This window comes from Seriola lalandi, unplaced genomic scaffold (assembly GCF_002814215.2).
Source record: "Seriola lalandi dorsalis isolate HSWRI2012SDOR001 ecotype SW California unplaced genomic scaffold, Sedor1 jcf7180002054256, whole genome shotgun sequence".
Taxonomy (NCBI): domain Eukaryota; kingdom Metazoa; phylum Chordata; class Actinopteri; order Carangiformes; family Carangidae; genus Seriola; species Seriola lalandi.
The window spans coordinates 87008-108247 of NW_019524809.1; the positions used below are offsets into that span (position 1 = coordinate 87008).

Here is a 21240-nt window from a genome sequence, read left to right on the forward strand (position 1 = left end):
GCCACTGTGCTCTTGGGAACCATCAATACAGCCTTCTAGCTATTTATTTCTGTAGGCAGCTCCTTCCTCCTCATGGTTTGGTTTTTGGCTCTGATGTGCATCGTCAGCTGTGAGACCTTATATAGAGTGAGGTGTGTGTCTTTCCAAATCATGTCCAATCAGCTGAATTTGCCACAGGTGGACTCCAATCAATGTGTAGAAACATTTCAGAGATGATCAAGAGAAATAAGTTATAGCGAAGTGTCTGAATACTTATGTAAATTTGTGTTATTGAGTGAAGATTGATGAGGGAAAAAAAAGAATTTAAACTGTGTGAATGGGACTGAAGACTTTCTGAGTGCAGTGCATGTCTAAAGAACAGCAGTATTTTTGCTCAACAGCACTTCAACAGGACAGATGTGTGCAGGCACAAATGCTGACCCTGAGTTGTGTGCTTCAATGAAACAACAACCCCAAAGTAAAAATGTAAGCATATTAACAAAATGACAACTTAAAAACAAAAAAAAGGATTTTTTATTAACAGTTTAGAAACACAACATTTTTTTGTGTCTTCCTTTCTTGGCTTTGTTTGTATTTTTCCGTTCCACCTTCAAATAATCCAGAGTGCTGCAAACACAGTAGCACAAAACTCACCCACCCTTCTAATCCAGAGTCCATAACCCCTTCCTGTTCTGATGGGGGAAAAAAATGGAGCCAACATCTCAGCAAGAGTCGGCACCACAGGGCATGTCGAGGTCAAGAACGGTGACAACGCTAACACACCACCTCTTCTGTGATGTTTAGCATATATGTATAGCTATTGGGCAATTCAGTTTTATAACTAGTTCTCAGTCTGCACGGGAGAACCTGAGCAGTCAGTCACAGACACTAATGGCTACATTATGGACCCAAGCATGTGCTTCTTTTTTGAGGTAAGCATGATTCTGTTCAGTCAGGAAGTAAAAGAAAACTCTAAATGCTGGTGGGGAGTATGAACTTCTGGGACTGTGTAATATTGGACGTTCACCAGAAAACAACTTCCATCAAGAGAGCAAACTAAAAAAAATAGAAATGTAAGTGACATCACTGAAGGACACATCTTCAGTAGTTGTGTTATCAACCAAGTAGATCCAGCTTCAGCATTTCTGGTCATGTATATTATCCTATCCTTCTTGTGGCTGACTTGTTTTTAGTAGAATTTAATCTGATTTGACACAATGATTTTGAGTTATCCAGTCACTAATTATAGTACAACTTCCATTAGTGTATCATGCTGCCCCAGCAATAACTGTGAGGACAGATTTATAGTCAGGAGTCACCAGATTAAAGATTCTTACCAACTGACTCTAGTCACAATACAGTTTTAAATAAACTGTACATGAGATTTGCTTCCACTTTTTCAACAAATTTCCCTACAATGTATATGGCATATTAAACATTAGAGGTTGAAAAAAAAAAAAAAAATCTATCAATCTATCATCTATCATCTATCAATGGAGATTCCTCCTGAAGTTTCCAGTGCACTTACTCAGTTCCCATGAAATGTGAGTAAAAGGGAGGGCAGGTGTTGCGACAAATACTAACTTCACAACTACACACCATGGTTGAGGATACAGGGCAGAGGACAAAGCAGGAAATGAAAAAATTATGAATGACAAGTTGAATGATGAGTATAACAGCACTCACCCTTGTCAAATGTCTATAGTTATTTCAATATGGCCATGCACAGCTTACACCTCCTTCTGTATCGGCGTCAATCAGATCATTTGTTGGATCGAGAGGGTTATTTTGGTTCTTTCTCCATTAAAAGACAGAAGAGATGAACGGCACAGGAGACAGAGGGGGAGCAAGGTGAGTGGTCTCCTATCCTTTTCCATTTAGCTTCCAGCAGTTCAACAAACGGGGCACCATAAACAAAATAAAACAAAAAGAAAGAGAAAAGAAAACCCAAATGGAAAAAAAAAAAAACAGAGCGAGAATGAACTTGAACATTTATACACTGTCAATAAATAGAGTGATTTTTTTTCCCCCAGTTCCAGCTGTTATAATTCATCCTCTATTCGGTTTTCAGGTTGGGCCTTCTCCACAGGTCCTGCAAATGAGGACAGAGACGGAAAAAAATGAAGTGAATGTATGTGACATAACATCACATCTGTTCATTAGGACAGAAAAGCATATACTTTCTAGTTCTCCGACTACAAGCGCCGAGTAACTCGAGCACACGTTTACCGACGCTTGAAAAAGCCTTAGCTGAGAGTAAGAGGGAAAGACGCAGACCTGGTTTGTCGTCTCATCATGTTCAAATACTCCTATGATGTCACAGCAAGTAGCAGACTGCTGCCTTCTTAACCCAGTGAAACCAAATGATCTAGTAACTTGCAAGAATGTAAAAGAAATGCTCCTTTGGATGAGACGAGACTGTAATGCAACCTTTTAATAAATGACATTACATTATTATGCAGGATTCATTACTTTTTAACAGGTATCACCACAGAAACACACCATCACATTCTGGCCAGTTTCATGATAGTTTAGTTTTTGTTAAAATGTTATTATTTGGACCTGATCAAATTTCACTTTCTACAATGATTACAAACTAACTTTACAAACTAACTAAAATCCATGTACACATCTCCAAAGTTGCTGTACAAATCAACATAGTTTGTGCATGACCAAAAACACATTGTGACGTCCACAGGCTTGCTCAGAACACGATCAGCGAGAGGTGTAAGGCTTTTAAAGCTTATTGCAGCAGCAGCTGGAGTTAATTACAAATCATGTGACCAAAATAGAGATATTTGTGTTGGCACACTCTATACAATGAATGAAGAACTACTACGAAGTAGGATTTATGGTTATCGAAGTAACTTCTGGTTTAACCCTGGGTTTTCACTCCTACAACAGTGGTTCACTTGTTACCGGGATAAATCACCGTGGTAACTTACACTGAACTCTTAACATGCTCTGGCACAGGTTAACTTCAGGGGATCAGATCAAAACCTGTCAACAGCCAAACTACTGACAAATAAGATAGCTGGAAAAACTGAGTCATCATTCCTACAGGATCCCGAAGGGAACAAAAGACTGACTGACAAGACTACAATTAAGTGATAAATAATAACGAGCAGTAGACATTTTTATAAATCAGGGGAAACATTTTGCTGTTCCACACCTTGCATGTGTCCACTCTGGTTGTAAAACAGAGCTTGCATGGAGGGTTTGTCACACTAAATAAATATATCATAACTATTACAGTTCCATTTTAATTGAACAAAGATTCTTTAACCTGACAGGATTTCTGACAGTGATGATGCTTTTATTCTTCTTCCATCACTGCAGCACAGAAAAACATGAGACAATAACTGCAGGAAGTATCAGCATTTCTTCTCATATCATATGACGTACATTATACGTGGTTCTGATGATGTTGCTTGTAATTAACAACTCTGTTAACTCAGCCAGTTGATAACCAGCTCTGTAGTACAGGCTATCCAGGATGGTCAATGTTAGGTTCAGTTAGCCCAGATAAGTAAAAGTTATCCTGGGTATGTTGAACTTGCTTTGTAGTACAGGCCTCAGGACTTGGACTTCTATTATTACTCTGCAGTGATACAATGGTCCATTTGTGTTGACAGTGTGTGTGTGTGTGTGTGTGTGTGTGTGTGTGTGTGTGTGTCAGTGGGGAGTTCATTCAGCTCAGTGGTGATTTCTGAGCCTGTAGTTTAGTGTTGCACTAGACCACATTGAATGTGTTCCAATTATTTTACCGTCCCCTAAAGTTCTCCGGCATTATCGGCAACAGGTGTGGTAGACCGACCTGTGGTTGTCGTTTCTTCTGTGGGCTGCGATTGGCTGTCTGAGTTTATGTGACCAGTGCTCTCCTCGGTGGGCGGGGCATCGCCCGGCTGCACCTCCTCTGGGCTTTCTGTGTTTGAATGAAAAAGGTGCTTGTTATTTTCCTATTATAGCTCCGATTCTTTTCTCATGTTCACAGTGGAAGAATAATTGCCATGCGTGTGTCATGTTGTTCGACTCACCACTCTTTGTGTCTGTGCTCTCCTCTGTGGGAAGGATAACTTTCTCCTCAGCAGTGCTGTTGGCCTTGCTGCTTTTATCTGAGCTGGTGCTGTTCTTGGCTTTGGCTTTAGCCTTTGGCTTGGCAAACTTGGCCTTGTTCAGCAAGTAGTTGACCTCGCGATCCAGCAGAGCCAGCTTGGACTCGATGTCTTTGGACAGTAGGATTGGCCGTTCTTTTGGAGAGCGTTTCTCCTGCTCTGCCAATGTCTCATTCTTCCACATCTGGAGCAGACAGAGATTCGAAAACACGAGGATCAGTTTACTAGATACAAGCAGAGCTAACCAGCCTGTAAAAACAGTCTCATGATGTCATCAGGGTTATCTCAGCTTCTAAGATCTGGGTACATGAGGTTTGAGAGAAGTGTGTATTTACCAGGCAAAGAGGGTCTAAAGAAAGATGCCATCGAGTTGCGTTACGGAAAATCTGGGATCCAGCATTTTCAGAATTTAACCCATACTAAAAGACCAGAAGTCAGGATCTCTCACCCTGTGCTGATTTAATTTCTATTTTTCAATCTGTTACTGAGTTGTAAGACTAAGAACATCGTAACTTTCAGGAAACCAAATGAACTCGGTGACACTTGTCCAGTAGCGCTCAGTAGTGTGAAGACAGTGTGACAGCATTAATGCTAACACGACCTACCGTTGTTTCATTGATGACTTTTTCCAACATATTCAGCTCAACCTCAGTGAAGATCTGGTCATCTTCTGGAATCAGTTTGGCACTCCTGTAAAAGAAAAAAAAACTATTACTACAATACTATTATGCTACATCGTGTTAGGCTGCTTAAAGTTTTAAATTGTTTTTGTGAGAAAGACTTGAATCCATGCAGCATTTCTTGGTCATTTATGTAGAGACCTCTGTCCACAGTGAAATGTGTTCAATACTTGAACGGCTACAGCATCAGCTTTATCGACATTTGAAATGAGAGAGAAAGCTGGACAAATAACTTTATTACCACACAGTCAACTGTGAGTGGGCAGCTACACACACACACACACACACAAACACACACACACGGCCAGTTACTCTGTAAAAATCAACATAAATCCAAGCTCATGACAGCAGCTCTGCTCTGTGTTAGTCTATTCTGATATTTAAAATGATGGATCTCAGAAAAAGTTAGAGGTGATAGAAAGCCCTCCTGAACTGAACTAACACACAGCCCCAGTTTTAAAGCTCAGTGTCTTAGTTTGGCATATCCACAAATTGAACTTGCTTAATGTGGACATACACACCAAGTCCTCACATCTCCAGCTTCTTCACACTCACCTTAGAAAGAAGCTGGAGGTGTTGAGCATGCTCTCCAGAGCGGCCAGGCGGTCCGGCCACTTGCGTCTCTCCTCCACCCTGAAAAACATGTCCTTGCACAGGCTCTTCAACTGAGACAGCTTCTCTCTCAGCTGCTTGGTACTGGCTGTGTAACCATCCTCATCCATCCACTCCGATGTCTCTGTCAGCTTAGCAGAGATCTGCTCCTTCTCCTCCTCCGACACCACCAGCTGGTAATCGTCCTGGTACAGCTTGTCCTGGAGAAATCATATTGTGAAGTAAAGTATTGTGTGTTTTTGGGAGGGGGCATTGGTGACATGTTATTTTTTGGTTGCACCTTTACGTTAAATGAGCAGTCCCCAACCTTTTTTTACACCATGGAGTGTTTTCAGGAGGACAAAATTTATCACGGACCAGTTGCCGTAATAATTCGCTATTATTACAAGGCTATATCAATTCGCGACTAGCTTAACCAGTGTGATGTTGTTGTGCAAAAGATACCGTGAGACAGCAGACAAATAGATGAAAATATCTCTTTTCTGTTTGTTGCTTGTTGTTTGATAAAGTTCTTATTGGCCTTTTACCTTTTATGGCACTTACAGTAAAGTTCATTGATAGTTGTCCTCAACTGCAGCAATCTTCAGTTATCTTTACTTCACCTGGTTCTATGTCCAGCGCAGCCTCTCTGTTCGGCTGTTTGCTCTGTGTGTGTGTGTGTGTGTGTGTGTGTGTGTGTGTGTGTGTACTGAGTGCAGCCCCACCTCACTCAGAGAGTAGAGGACAGAGAAGCAGTGCGACCATAAATGATAAATAGAAAATAAACATATGGTGGTCAATAGTGACCGGCCACATGACAACTAACCACGGCAGCCCTAAATAGGCAACTGTAGTATTTTACCGGTTAAAAACAAAATTTAATTAATTTGTCCTTCTCTGTGGCCCGGTAGTGAATATGCCGTGGTCCGGTACACGACCCAGTGGTTGGGGACCACTGTGTTAAATGATTTAATATCTAGGAATAATGTTGGCTTTTATGCCCTCTAAGTGTCAACAGCAAATCCAATGTCCTTATTTAAAAACAAGGTCAGATAAAAAAAATTCTAAAAAAAAAAAAAAAGCTTCTGTTGCTTACCTGTGTCTCAAAGATAAAAGCCTCCAGACTGTTAAGTGTCTTTTCCCTCTCGTGTTTGGCCAGGTCTCTGTCTGTCAAATCCTGCAGCCTGAAAAGATACAAAGCCCAAAGTTTTAGTGATCACAACGGATAATCAAAAAAACAACACAAAAGCTGAAAAGAAATGAAAATTGCTGCTTCACTTTTTTTGAGAGGAAGTGACATCATCTGCGGTGGGATCAGCGATGTCATTGATGACAAGTTCCACTGTGATGTCTTCAGAAATCTTGGTCTTTTTCTGAGGTTTTGCCTTCTTCTCCAAATCCTTATCTGCCTCCACACTTCCAGCTTTCTCTCCATCATTTTCCTCCTTCAACAGCAGGGATATCATTACTTTCAATACCAAATAGACACTTGTCTCATTCATACATAGATTTTCAAATTCACCAAATTCTGTGCAAAATTTTGAATCACAGACAGACGATGTATGTGAGCTCTGCGAGTGTTTCTCAGAGAGATTACGTGTGACAAATCTTACTTTGGCATCAGTCTTGCTGCCTGACTCCTCTGTCTTCTCCTGGTTTTTCTCTTCACTTGCACTTTTCTCTGAATTGTCCTGCTTCTCCTTGGCAGCCTCATCCTTTTGGGCCTCGTCCTTGTCGTCCTTTCCTGACTCTGGAGGCACTTCCTCCTCATCCTGGACATGACAAATCAGGGAACAATGTTGGCTACAGTCTCAGGCCATGTGCGAGCAATGCCACAGACAGTTAGTTGTAAAACTGTTAATAAACAGCCATGGTATGGAGACAAGGCAATGTATCCCGAATGTAAAATCTGGAGTTCATACTGGCTTTACTGTATTTTCTTAAAAACATATTAATTCATTGGGACACTGTGTTGTTCCAGGAATACAGCTGCAATTACCTGGACAGGTTCAGTTACATTTGGGGCAGGTTCTGAGGATCCTCCTCCAAACAAGGTGGAAATTGTGTTACCCAGTTCTGAAAAACAGATGCAACAAGTGTCGGCTCAGTTATGTAATGATAAGTCATTTATACTATAACAGGTTTTAGTGTGGCATGAATCAGCAGGAAGACAACAAGATTAATAAGCCCAGTACTCTCATGTCTCCCACATGAACAAGGAGACTATAAGTGTGTATGGTTTCAGTTTTCAGGTGATTTAATTTAATCGAGGTAATGGCACCGTGTGTAATTACACAGCACTCTTGATGCTGAAATCAGAGGCTGTAGATTTATCAACATATGTGCCCTGCAGCCGTCAGATGGCTGCAGGGGCTTAATGAACTGAAAGAGAGAAGAATTTCACTATAAATCAGCTGTAGACGACTGACACTATAGGAATCACTTAACAGATCAATGCAGAAAGCCATAACAACATTCCTGCTTTAAACACATTATTAATATATACACATTATTTTATACTAATTTAAAAAACAGTTTTCAGTTTAACTATTATTCAATAATTGTTTAGCATTTTCTCCAATGTATTTAGTTTTCTATTGTTGACAGAGTGACTTCGTGTCACAAACAGATGTTTCAGAACCACGTCTAAGATCTAATTTCCAACAAAATACCAAAACCTCGCTTTGCACTGCCTCATTTAAAAAATGGACTATTTGTAAGTTTTCTCTGCCGCTGAGTGCAGCGGGTCGTGGTGTTTGTCATTCAACAAGAACTTCAGACCTTTGTCACGTTAACAAGACAGGAGGTTATAATACGTCCTCTGAGCAGCGCTGCGTATTCAGGGCAGATTGGAGACCACAGTGAGTTGCTATTAGAAAACTGGTTAGCGTGCCATCTTCAGTAGAGGAAAAAGACGTCATAGAAACAAGAGTTAAAATTGGCATTGCTTTCCACCCACTGGAGACAGCTCTTGGCGAGGAAAGGAATAAAGTTTGATGCTAAATTTTCAACATTTCCTCTAGACTGGTAAGATTACAGCAGTTGATTGCTAACGTTAGCTATGTAACAATAGCAAAAACTTACTAACAAATAACTCCCTTAGTGAACTACCCGTTTGCTCTCTCTCCTCCCACCTGTGCACAGTGCGCTCTGGACTGGGAACCCAATATCACACAGATGGACAAAGCAAATTTCAAAGTCAGAAAAACACCACACAGTCGCCTCCACAAAAAAAATAAATAAAAAAAGCCTGAAGTGCCACTCTTCTCACACTGGGCTAAGCTTATAAATGTGTGTTTGCAAAACCTACTAGTCAATGTTGACTCCTCTTCTATCTCCTCCACGATTGTCTCAAAGACAGACTCCACCTGTGAATGAAAATTAAGAGTATTTGATTGATTGGTACAAATGAAAACATTTTGATTCTGTGATTATTCAAGGAATTTAATAAAACAATAAACAGTTTGTTTGAAATGTTTGCCATGGAAGTTGTGCATGTTATTATTTGATTCATAAATCCTCAGATGTTTGGTTTTCACTGTTATTAATCTCCTCTGAGTAAAGCACATTTACATGGAGTCAGTTTTTTTTGGCTTTGGTTGAATAAGCATCACTGACCTCCATGGCAACCAGGAGAGACCCACTCAAAGTGTCAACCAGTATGTCTTACATAACAGAAAGGAATTTAACCCATTATCCTCATACAATGTCTTTCATTTTACAGCTGAGGCAACTAACATCAAACAGAGGAGATGTGCTGTTGTTTAGCCACTCTGACACTTTCACCGGTTTGACTGCGAGTGTTCAATAAAAAAGCTGCATCAATGGAAAAGTGGAACTGACCCGATCCAGCAGGAGCACTCCACTTTCATCCATGTTGAAATGGGCTTTGATGCCTTTTGACTCTGCGTCTGTGTGTTTCTGAAAGCTGCTGCCCACTCCAGACAGTTTAACTGTGGTCAGGTTCAGAGAGCCAAACACACTACAAAACACGACCAACAGGGAAAGGGAAAACAGGTCTTACATTCAAATATATTTAAATCACGAGGGAATGTGGGTCAAAGCGACAACTGGGAAGGATCACACATTCAACCTTAACAGAAATGTCATAAACACAGTTGAACTGACTACATTTTTGTTCTGAAAAACACTTTCTCAAGAGCTCAAGGAGGAAAAGAAGCAGCCATCCAACCTGAGATCCTCCTGACTCAGGAAGCTGAGGTCGCCGTAGTTGATGTCGAAAGCAAAATCATCACTGTAACGGTTGAATGTGATGACCTTGCGCTGGGGGTAGGGCGCCATCCTCTGGAAGAGGATACGCTTGTTGTGTTTCAAGGTTTTGACCCCCTCCTCCTCCGTCTCTCGGGTAAACTCCACCTGATGGAATATATTACATGTGGTCAGCGTTCATTTTTATATAATTTTGCAACAGCAAACAATGCATTGATTTTAGTACTGCACAAATATCCTTCATAACAGTGTACACATGAGGGATTAATATAGTCCATCTATGAGCAAAGACAAAACTTTCATCTATGATTTTCTAAAGTGATGTCATTTAAATTCATCTCCAGCAGCATGAATCAGCAGCGAACAACCTGCACTGACCTGAATGGGGAAGACAGCTGCATCTCGGACCAGGAAAGGTTTGACCTTGAAGGCCTTGCTGAGGGCAGCAGCCTGGTACACGGCACCCATTGCTGCTGCCTCATCTGCATTGATGTTCTTCCCCAGCTCCTCTCTGCAAGGAAAAACACACAATTACAGCTGCTTCTCGATCCAACCACAACTGCAGAACTAAAGCTCAATTTTCTCCAAGTCAGTGACAAAGTAATGTGGAATCAAAGTTGTGGAAGAATGTTATTCTTTATTTGTATTTGCATCAAAAGTGAAAGTTATTCAAATCAGAGCAGCATCTCTGTATTTACACTTACTTCTCCACAGCTTTGAGTAGCACTTCTTGGACTTTGGGGACACGAGTGGCACCACCTACTAAAATCACCTGCTCTATTTCATCCTGTTGGCAGAAGGATAAGAACTCAGCATCACAGCAGTGTTACAGATGAATACTAATTGACACTTACAAAAATGATTTTGCCCGACAATAGCACTTCATCAGTCTCCACCTTCAAATGGAAAATGACCTCAATTTGCTATCATGAATATGGCTTTTGAAACATTTTTCACTTCAGTGGGTGAAATGTGTTCAGCTGATGATTTGTATTTAAAGACACAGATAATCAAAAAGCCCACTTCTACTAATAATGGCCATTTGTTTTCCAATCCGTCACTTCACAGTTTTGTCATATTTTAACATTTTCTATGTATTTTTTCATGACCATTCTGTTTAATTAATCAAAAGGAAAATAAACAAGTCAGTAACAACAACAAATAAGAATAAAGGCCCAGTAGGCACAATCTCAATCCATAGTATTTCAAATGAAGTAACGGGCAGCAGAGTGACGACTCTAACTGCTCCTATTTCCTGACTTATATCTTTAAAACTTCTAAGTGATTCAGGCCCATGATAAAAAAGAAAAAGTTTTGCAGCTATTAAAGATTTTAAATTCCCCCGTCACACAAACAAATGTGCTTCACTTATTGTTCCCATGATGTTTGATTTTCATTGTGCTTAATGCAGTTTGACACTAAACAGCTGTTTTCAGTCTCACACCTGAACGTACCTGTGTGTTTTATGATTTCACAGCTAGTCTGGAAGTCAGTTGTTGCAGACAACTGCTTGTGTCCAACAGTTACTCTTTTGAAATGAACTAATTTTGCATATTCAGAAATTCTGGATTTTTCAATGCGGCAGAATATATAAAATATAATATATATATATAATTTAAAACTTCCACCAGGTGACAATGTTCAAAACTGTTGTAATAAAGGTCATAACTTCAATAAATGGTGGACTGAAAAACAACAGCATATCATTACTATATAGGAACCTATAGTCTAGTAGATATTACGTTCTTTCTTCTTCTTCTAGTCTAATCTATTTCCTATGTCTACAGCGACAAGCAGCCAAATCTGCACACAGGGGTCATTAAAGTTTCATCTTATTCTGTCAAGTGAGACGACCAAGACGACCAGAGAATACCGACCAGCTTCATCTCTGCAGCAGCGAGGGCATCTTGCACCGGGTGAGGAACTCTTTCAAAGAGATCAGCACACAACTCTTCAAACGCTGTCCTGGTCACCTTGGCTTTGAAATCAATGTCATCCATCAAACCTTCCACCTGCAAAAAAAAAAAAAAAAAAAAAAAAAAAAAAAGTGTTTTCACTGTAATGGTACTGAGAACATATGGTATGATATGATTTCTCATAGAAATTCCAACAAAGTGCAACATTTCTGAGGCTTTGAAACAATGAATTTAAGATTTAAAATCAGTCTTGTCTTCAGCTGAAGGTTCACATCACTGCACCCACCTGGGCCATGAAGTCCACATTTGCACTGAGCACCGTCTTGAGCCTCTGAGCCTCTTTGAGGAGTTTGGCCATGGCTCTGTGGTTCTCCCTAACATCTTTCTTGCTCTTCTTCTGCTCGTTGAACAGTTTGGCCAGGTGGTCCCGGAGTCTGAGGTCCATCTCAAAACCCCCCAACCCTCGGTCAAACCTAGAGCCGGAGCAAGAGAAGCACACCTCAGTTTGCATGGACGCTTAGGAAGTATTTCTGAGGAGTGATACAGGTGGTTTAAAATGTGGTTCTGTCTTCTTCTTTTTTTTTTCTAAATCAGCTGACAATCAAGAGCTGGAAGCATTCACTGGCCTTTCTAATCAAAGACACTAAAGGATAAACACACCCACATGAAGCATCTCTAATCCTTATCTGTGGATATCTGATGTGGATACTTTGAGAGCTTTGATGGCTCAGACAGGATGAAACATTACAGCACTCACCTATCAAGAAAAGCCAAACAAAACCTGGTGCGCTGCAGGGATTACATTACCACACCAGCTCTTACTGCATATTAAGAGGACCCGGTCAGAGAAGATGTGAGACTTTTGTTTATCTTAGCAAATTGTACATACTGAACAATTCATGAAAAAAAGATCAGCAAAGATGTAGCAATGTCTGGCCACGCTCCCCACAGATTAATGTGTGTGTGTGTGTGTGTGTGTGTGTGTGTGTGTGTGTGTGTGTGTGTGGGTGGGGTGGGGGTAGCTGGATAACTTTTCATTGGAATCACTGATCTGTCCACATAGTGACAAGCAATAAATATCATATTTTCAGATCAGGGGATCACTTCCCTCAGATGATTTTACACTACACCATCACTGGAGCTTTAGACTCACAGAGATGATTAGAAATAAAAAGACTGTCAACTTTTATAGGAAAATAAACCTACATACAAAAATTATACATATTAAGCATTTCTACCAGATTGACCTTAATTTGATATTTTTAAATCTTATCTTCTTCAGACTAATGGTTCTTTTGCTCTCGGCTTTGGCAGGACAAAAAGACTTTGAAGAGTCTGAGTGCATCATGTTTTGGTTGCGCGATTGCTTTTTTTTAAACATTGAAAAAAATATTTCATGTTGTACAACTAAACCAAACGAGCATAGTCAAGACACTAAAGCCAAATAAGACTGGTCTACAGTACAGATAAGGCTCTAACTAATATGTTGATGCCAGCGAAAGACGTGGGAGGCTACCTATCTGCTTCTTCTTCTGTCAGCTCACTGACTTCACTCCAGCTGGAAATCGATATGTCGACATGTGCATCTTCCTGTTGTGAGTTTCAGGGAGGATGAGGAGAGCCGATACAGAAAAAGCAGCATGCTGGAATCTTAATATGATATATGGTCCATGACTCCCAGTCATCGGAAAGAATCTCCCAGAGAATCTCATAATGGGTCAGTCTAACTTTTTTCCGTTGAATATCCTCTAAAACAGATCTTAATGAGGTGCTGTCAGGGGCTTCTGTCAATCACTGAACTGCCTGGCAGCAGGGCAGAGGTATTCCCTCCCAACGTTTTAACCAATCAGAGAGGGCCAAAGTCAGGGGTGGGAGCAAATGGCTGTCAATCAATATGTGAATGCTTCTGGTCTACTGCTTCTCTCACATTGAGGCTTTAAGCTAGTATTATCTGCTGGAGGATGTTACTATGACTGACTCACAGGCTAGCAACCTCCTGATTCCTGCATTAGCTGACACAGTGAAGATGACGAGGATGTGGGTGGAGGCCTGAGTGAAGCATAACAGAGCTTTAAAACAGAATGTTTTTAAATTTGAAAAGTGTGTTCAGTGTCTCCTGAAACCAGAATGAAACCGTTTATGACCAACACAAAGCAGGTTTGTGAGGCAGAAACTAGCGCTGGTTAGAGTTTTCCAATTTGACATGTATCTGTTTGTATCACAGATAAAATCCTGTACAGATACTGACAATAATACTCAGTATAAGGGGATTTCATTTTGATGAACGCTCCAGACACAGTGAATACCTTTAGAAAGCACAAGGTTCAGAAAAGTCAACTCGTGTTTTCAAGTCATGTCAGCAAACCTGCAGCACTCAAACCTGACCTCTGACCCCTGCTGCTCTGACTGTTCCTGGAACTTCTCCTTGTTCTTTCCACTCTTTTATTTATGTAAATATAAATACATAATGTATTATATAAATAATACATTATGAAACTGATTATCATATGGATGAAAAATGCTATGAAAGTAAGAACCAATACATTATCAGGGTTTTTCCTGCACAGAGAATTGGGAGGCCGTCGCCTCAGTCAAATTTCGTGCCGCCTCTGTCTCCCGACAAATTTCTACTACTTGTTTTCTCGGTACTCGGAGGATTTGAATCAATACGGGAGGTAATTTGTCCCGTATTTTCATTCATGTTATGTCCTCAAAGCGCTGTGAATAATGTAATATCAAGTAAAACTAAACCAGTTTCCGCCATTGTTCAGGTGGCAACCCTACAGATGAATATTATCTCTTTTACATCCAAGCACACCCAGCTTCTTGAAAAGTTTCCCTAAATTAACGTTACATCCCATTGTGTATGTTTTTTTTTGCAGAAATGTCTCACATCACACATTATTTTAAAAAGAGAGTTCGCGAGGAGGAGAATCGCGAGGACAGGTGAAACAGTGCAGACATCATTAGTTCTTCTAATATGGGAAAAAAAGTTAATTCATGTTACTGACGAGATACAGTTAATGTGTCAGGACTGAAAGTAGAAGTGTGTACTTCTCAGCCACAAGTGGAAGGATCAGAGCGCAAGAGAGGAGTCAAGGCGAGAGTACCAAGTCTTTAGGAGTGTATTAACGAGTGTATCAAAGCCGACGTTTACATGATTTTAACATCAGTTGTTATTCACCTTCCCAGATGTTCTGAAAAGCATAGAGTGAGTGGCTTTGACCCGCAGTGGCTGGAGAGACAATGAAAATATAATCGCAGCATTAAAAACCCTGCATTATGAGTTATTAAAACTCTATTATTATGAAACATTACTTTATAATGGCATTACATTTCAAAAATAATGAATTTAGTTTTAATAACTGTAAAATATTCCCCAGTCTTAATTTTACAGAAGAGACATTTTTTGATTCTTGTAAATATTGTAATAGATTACTAGTTGAGATTTCTGTGATTTTCTCTCGGCTCTCTCTCTCTCAGCTCTACATGATCTCTTTAATTATGAATCGAGTTTGTTATCCAAGGTGATAGTTTGCTGCAATATTTCTTTTTCACCTTCACCGAGGCCACAAGCTTTAGGATGTAGACCAAGTTGTTGTTAAAGGAATAAACCATCTCATTTAATGAATCATTTGTACCAATTATATTGGAGTGGCTTGCTAACTCTGAGAATTTAAGTTGCGCTACAGTGTCTATAAAATCGCTTGCGAACTGCAACTTTTGGTTGGTTTTTTGGGGTTTTTTTTTTACTGGCAGGCATGTGTCGAAACATGCACAGAGGTGATCAGACACAGTGATACCAGTCACCAAGACATTAACAATGCCACAGCCTTGTGTGTGTGGGCTCATTGGCATGCTCAGTGAGATCTAAATTTTCTAGGAGGGCTTTGAAATTGACAGTCGTGTATCATATGTACATGCTGGTATTGCAGATTCAGCAGGGTGACGAGGATTGGGTGTCTGTCCTAACATGACAGCTATAGACACAGACATAATTTTGACTGACTACCTCAACTGGTGGCATAAAAGGGGAACAACAATGCCCCCTCCATTCCGTGTTTGTACCTTTTACACAAAACAGTGAGGCAGAATACAGGTGCAACATTTCCACATGCTGTATAAAAAAGGTCTACAGTTCAAGGAGCAGCTTTGCAACCAAAATGCTGCCAAGATAATTCTGGACTAACCAGCTAGGTAGCCGATTCAGCAGCTGCACAATGATTATTAATGATTATTTACAGCAGCCTCTAGTTGGTTGATTTGGATTTAGCTCTGCATTTGTGTTGTAGTCAACCGTGGTTCACACATTTTGATGTCAGTTGTCTAGCCCGCTAAGAGGATGGAGACATGAGCTGTCCAAGGAATGAGCCAGCAGCAACAACTCCACTGTCATGAATTTACGAAATAAGTATAAACTTTAGAAAAAAAGGGCATTTTTAATTAAAATGTCTATACGAAAAATTAAAAAAAAAAAAAATTAACTCCTACAAATTTTAAAAAGTTTACTAAATTATTTACCAGTTTGCTAGTTCATGTATATATTTTACACTATTTACTGATATGACTATTTATTTCATCATATAATTTTTGTATGTATTTATTAACAGAATAGTCTTTGAAATACGTCTAAAACTGCCGCATTGTTTATCTTCACATCAGTTTTTATATATTTCAAAACCTTGGAGACAACAGGCCCGACAGTGAGAGGCTGCCAATGTGTACCATCACACAGAACAAATACTTTGCTGAAACATTCTCACTTCAAGGATCAGTGGACTCACCCAACACCTCGGATCTGTAACTGGGGCTGGGTGCCAGACTCCTTGGTTTTGACTGTTTGATAAGTGACGATGGTCGCGGTGGTGCTGCCTGAGCCCATATCATAAAACATCACATTCTGAAAGGGAACAAGATCAGATGTTTAGCAGTTCTGTAGTTAAGTTTGTTGTCTTACAGTTACAGACAGCTCTAAACATGAAGCTGTTTTTCACAGTGAGAACAACGTTGAATAACAGCCTCTTATCGGTTACTCCAGTAAATGACTATAAAGTATAATTAAGGGTAAAGCTGGCATTAATCTACATTTTTGTTATTGTCAACAAATCCCTTGAAAAGACCAAAACCAACAATTTGTTAATCTGTCTCTCAACACTTTGTGACTTTGTTTGAGCTCCAAGCCCATTAGTTCCAACTCAAGATGTAAATCTTTAAAAAATAAATAAATAAATAAAAAATTTAAAAAAGCCTCACACATATTTTGTTTAATTAAAAAAAAAGGCTCAGTTATCTGCTACAAAAGCTGGTCACTGTTTTTAAATCAAACTTTACTCAAAGAGAAGGAAATGGCGCATTTATTCAGGGACTATTTTCAGCGGTGGATTAACACATATTTGGTGCTCTGTTGAGTATTTTGGGCAGCATGATGGTGTGTTTGGGACTGAGTCAAAATTAACAACAGTATGTTGGTGATGAAGGAACATGTCACCCAGAGCAACAGTGTGGCTCAATTATGTGATTTTAACTGTTTCTGGAAACAATGGTGTTCTGAGGCTCAGAGGAAGAAGATGCTACACCAGACTTTGAATACAAACATAATACTTATGAGTAGGATACATTCATTGTTAGTTTGGGTCTGCACGTGGGATTTGTTGACTACAAAATAGACTAGTCAATTGTTGACAATAGAATATAACCAAACAGATTCTTAAGTATTTAGGAGTAATGCCAAGTGCACCTTAGCTGTGTTATCAATATCTTTCCTCCTGAAGACCCCGTAGTTCAAGGCCACAGCTGTGTTGTCATTGATGAGCTGAAGAACCTTTAGACCTGCCATCTGTGCAGCCTGCAGGACTGCCCTGCGCTCTGCCTGGTTGAAAAAGGCTGGGATGGTGATCACTGCATCTTTGATTGGTTGTTCTGGGAATTGGAGAGATTAGGATGAAAAAAAGAAATGAATATGCTTGACATTTTAAAAAAAAATGGTCACTCAATGATACATCTTTGTCCTTGAGCCAACTGACCTGCAAAGTCCTGAGCCAGCACACGAGAATAATTGAGCATCATCCCAAGGAGCTCCTCAGGTGTGTACTGCATTTCTCTGGAAGAAAAAGAGCAGAGAGCCAGGTTAGACGCCTCTGTCTAGACCAGTGCTGTGTTTTTGTCTAACTTGTCAGTCTTTGCCCGATAGCATATTAATGTATATAGCATGTAGCACCTAAATAATGAACAAATCGACCCTGTGACTTGCGATGTCAGGGGAATCATGTTTAAGACTGAATATGACAAATGAATGGATAAAAGATTTCATGTATGTATTTATTGTATGATGAGAAACTAAAATGTGAAGTAGGGGACAAATAAAAAAGACTCACTCTGAGTTTTTAAAGTAAACCGTGCCTCTCACTGGGTCCTCCTGCAGCTGGTGCTCAGGAAAACGTTTCTGGTAGAGAGCCACTTGGGGGTTATTCAGCTTTTTGCCCAGGATGCTTTGGAGATGTCTATAAACAGTTCTGGGGTTCTTCACAGACTGAAATGTAAACAATATGACCATTAATAACATACAAGGAAAAGATCTGTATTACTTTGAGGTGATTTGACCGTTTAAAGTATACATTGACTGAGAAAATGATATTCATCACATTAAGCGCAATTTAGTATTAAAATAATATTTAAATAGAAGTCATACCACTCCTAGTGCATTGTCTCCAAAAAGTCTTTCATTTTCTTTAAGACATACAACTGTGGGTGTTTTCCTCCTCGATTCCCTGAAGAAAAAGACAACAGACATCGTATTCAAATCTGAAATGTAATTTCACACTGTATTAATTAATATTATATTACATATTAATATATTAATATTAATTTGGCCATTTCCCTCAGTTATACTTCCTCCAATATCCAAACCAGGTGTGTACACTCACTGCACCATGAAGAAGACAAACACTCAGTTACACTCACTTGTTGAGAACAATCTCCATTGGCACACCAGGTTTCACTATCGCCATTTTCATCCACTCACTGCCCAGGTCGACCGACATGACAGCTACAGTCACTGTGAACACAAAGACATGAAGCTGGTGAGGCAGAGGATCCTGAGACACAACTGATCTATAGTAACTGTATGTGTTCACCAGCATTGCACTGCTCACCACTATAATCAGTGCTTCATGTAAGTTATGCGTCTCCATAAGTAGGTGGATCACATTACCTGTGTGATGAGGCAACATTGCCAGAACCAAGCAGAAAAGAGCAGCCAGCAGCAGCTTCCTCCTCCCCATGGTGAGCTAGAAAGATGAACACATGAAACATTATGTTTAAATAATATAATCAACTGAATGAATGTTCACAGAATGTCCTTACTTAAAAAAAAAAAAAAAAAAAAAAAAAAAAAACTAAAAAAAATCTTAAATTTGATATTTCATTTGCAGGTCCTTCATCAAACACCATTTTAACACCAAACATTTTTTTTTTTTTAAGTCTATCCTTTAACCTTGGATATACACCTGTGCAGCAGCTTTGTATCCAGTGGTCTTTCTCACTCACTGCGTGGCAGGTGCAACTTGAGGAACAAGATGACCTCCCACCTGAAAAGTCAAACCTGTTCTATTTGTTTCTAAACCCGAGCTTGATCTCTTCAGAGCGTTCACCACAACTAGAAACGGGGACAGTTGCATCATACTCAGTATTCTGATAAATGTCCAGTCACTCTTAATGTTTCCTCGTGGCTCTTTGGTGCTAATGAGGCTGTGATTAATTCACGAGTGCCATTGCCAGGTATTATTATGGCCTTTGCCCAGGGACATGCCAAGCATCTAATGCACCTGGTCCCACCCACATAGGTGTGCACAGATCCAAACACGTGGCATTAATGCCACTGTCAAGCTTAGATGTTGCTAAAGCTTTGACATTTACAAGGGAACAAACTCTGCACTCAAGGGAGGTATAGGCTATGTTTTTTGTTTGTTTGATTGTTTTTAAACATAGTGTAAATGTAAACAGGAACCGGAGCTTAACATTCAGACAGAGTACATCAGAAATCACAACACTGTTTGTGTTTCACGTTAAAAGGAGAGAACAGCAGACAATCTACATAGAAACTTCCAGCCCCCGGTGAGGCAATGACGCATGAATGCAAAATGGATGCACAGCTCAAACCCTCCTGATTTTAAAAAAGCATGAGACCTTTAGCTTCTGGAAATCACTTATATGAACTGGTCAAATGATAAGTTGCTGTATGTATGTTATCAAATAGCCAAGTTAGATACAACAGTTATAGTTTAGCGTGACACAGTTTACCAGTAACCCTTCAATTCATAGACAACTGGACAATGTGTGCCATCTGTGGACTTTTCCAATTAACAAGCTAGCACTGTTACACTGGAGGAAACAGCACTGAAATAAGTTGACACCTCCTGTTAGCTAGCTCACTGTCAGACAACCATCAATAGGAAAGCATGACAGACACAATGCTATAGCATGAACTTACCTTTCCGCTGGCAATCAAAGTGTGAAGGGGCTACTAACAGTGTCAGCGGCTTCTCAGAGCAGTTTCCTGGATTTGACTTGATTCAGAGCCTCTTTGTTGTCACACTTGGTAGTTTTTTTTGGTTCCCCTTATCACCGGCTTGCTTTCAGCGGTCGGGCCCGGAACGCGGCGTCACCTCATTGGATCCACTCAAGCCGCTGCTGGAAACAAAACTGCCATCAAGCTAGCTACAACCGGATATACTGTATCCGGTTAGCGCTTAAGAACAAAACAACCCGGTAGACTAACACACTGACTTCAACAGTTATTTTTGACCGGATAGCAAATTGAAAATAGAGATCAGACGAGAATAGGGATCGGAGTAACAATATAATGCGTTTATATATCACAGATTGCTGTAAATTACAGTCTCAAATTAAAGTTTTATAACTTTATTGCATCCCAAAATGTTCACAAACACTATTAAGGGAAAGTTATGGCACTATCTTGCACACACAAGTACACGCCTGCTGTCTTGGATGAAAAATGTAGTCATCTCAAATTATTTTGAAAGGAAGACCCCCCTGCTTCCGGTAATTAACTATGGCTGTCTTTACGACCGGTGCAACAGCAAGCGATAACCCTCCAACCCAGAACCCGCCCACTTCGCTCCACGCACTGCTCCGTGATTGGTCCACGTGGGTGAGTGGCGTCGAAAAACGATTTCTGGCTACATCCAATTGGTCCACGTCCAGATAGTAGGCGGTAACTATAATGACGGCATTTCCAGGTAAAGTCTGAGCAAACCACATGCCTGCTTAAAATGAATTAACTTAGTTAATTGTTCATTTGCTCACTTTATTATGAGTGAGCTGCAACTTTTATAATATATGCATGTTGATTACTGTTCAGCTGAAAGTATTTTTAATTTTGTGAATCTGTCTTTATATAGCATGTAATCTGACCTGCACACATGTATAATGAACTCAACATCTGACCAGTATGTGGGAAAAAAAGGTAAAAACTGTATTCAACAGAATACGGTCAGCAGTGGTTAGTATCTACTGTCAGTGGTCTGAGGAACGCTGTAGCATTAATGCGTGTCTGGGTTTAACTCGACATAGGTCGCAAAAGATTGTAATGATGATTGTGGGTGGAAAGTGTCACAACACACAGTGCATCACCCTGCTGTGCATGAGGCCGCACAACCGCAGATCAACCAGGGTACCTACGCTATTTAGTGATTTAGTCATTTCTTTAGT

The 21240-nt window shown here is 40.0% G+C and overlaps 1 protein-coding gene across 1 annotated transcript; it reads right to left on the bottom strand.

Moving 5' to 3' along the window:
- Positions 1-490: 490 nt before the first annotated feature.
- On the bottom strand, positions 491-20186 carry hyou1 (hypoxia up-regulated 1). Its single transcript, XM_023404779.2, has 24 exons — positions 20000-20186; positions 18722-18797; positions 18472-18565; positions 18200-18278; positions 17886-18040; positions 17535-17611; positions 17249-17430; positions 16296-16411; positions 11798-11984; positions 11473-11607; positions 10300-10382; positions 9974-10106; positions 9558-9742; positions 9209-9347; positions 8676-8733; positions 7365-7441; positions 6979-7137; positions 6644-6810; positions 6462-6549; positions 5330-5586; positions 4700-4784; positions 4017-4278; positions 3797-3904; positions 491-2071 (listed from the first exon to the last, which is right to left on the bottom strand). Exons 2-24 carry the CDS (start codon positions 18789-18791, stop codon positions 2022-2024), a joined length of 2946 nt encoding a protein of 981 aa, XP_023260547.1. The 5' UTR covers positions 18792-18797; positions 20000-20186; the 3' UTR covers positions 491-2021.
- Positions 20187-21240: the final 1054 nt, after the last annotated feature.

Excerpts from the sequence above, each read along its gene's own strand:
- hyou1 (XM_023404779.2), bottom strand. The coding sequence starts at position 18,791 with ATGGGGAGGAGGAAGCTGCTGCTGGCTGCTCTTTTCTGCTTGGTTCTG. Across the intron at positions 10,107-10,299 it reads CTACTCAAAGCTGTGGAGAA|AGAGGAGCTGGGGAAGAACA; the intron begins GTAAGTGTAAAT and ends TTTTCCTTGCAG. Across the intron at positions 7,138-7,364 it reads ATGTAACTGAACCTGTCCAG|GATGAGGAGGAAGTGCCTCC; the intron begins GTAATTGCAGCT and ends TGTCATGTCCAG.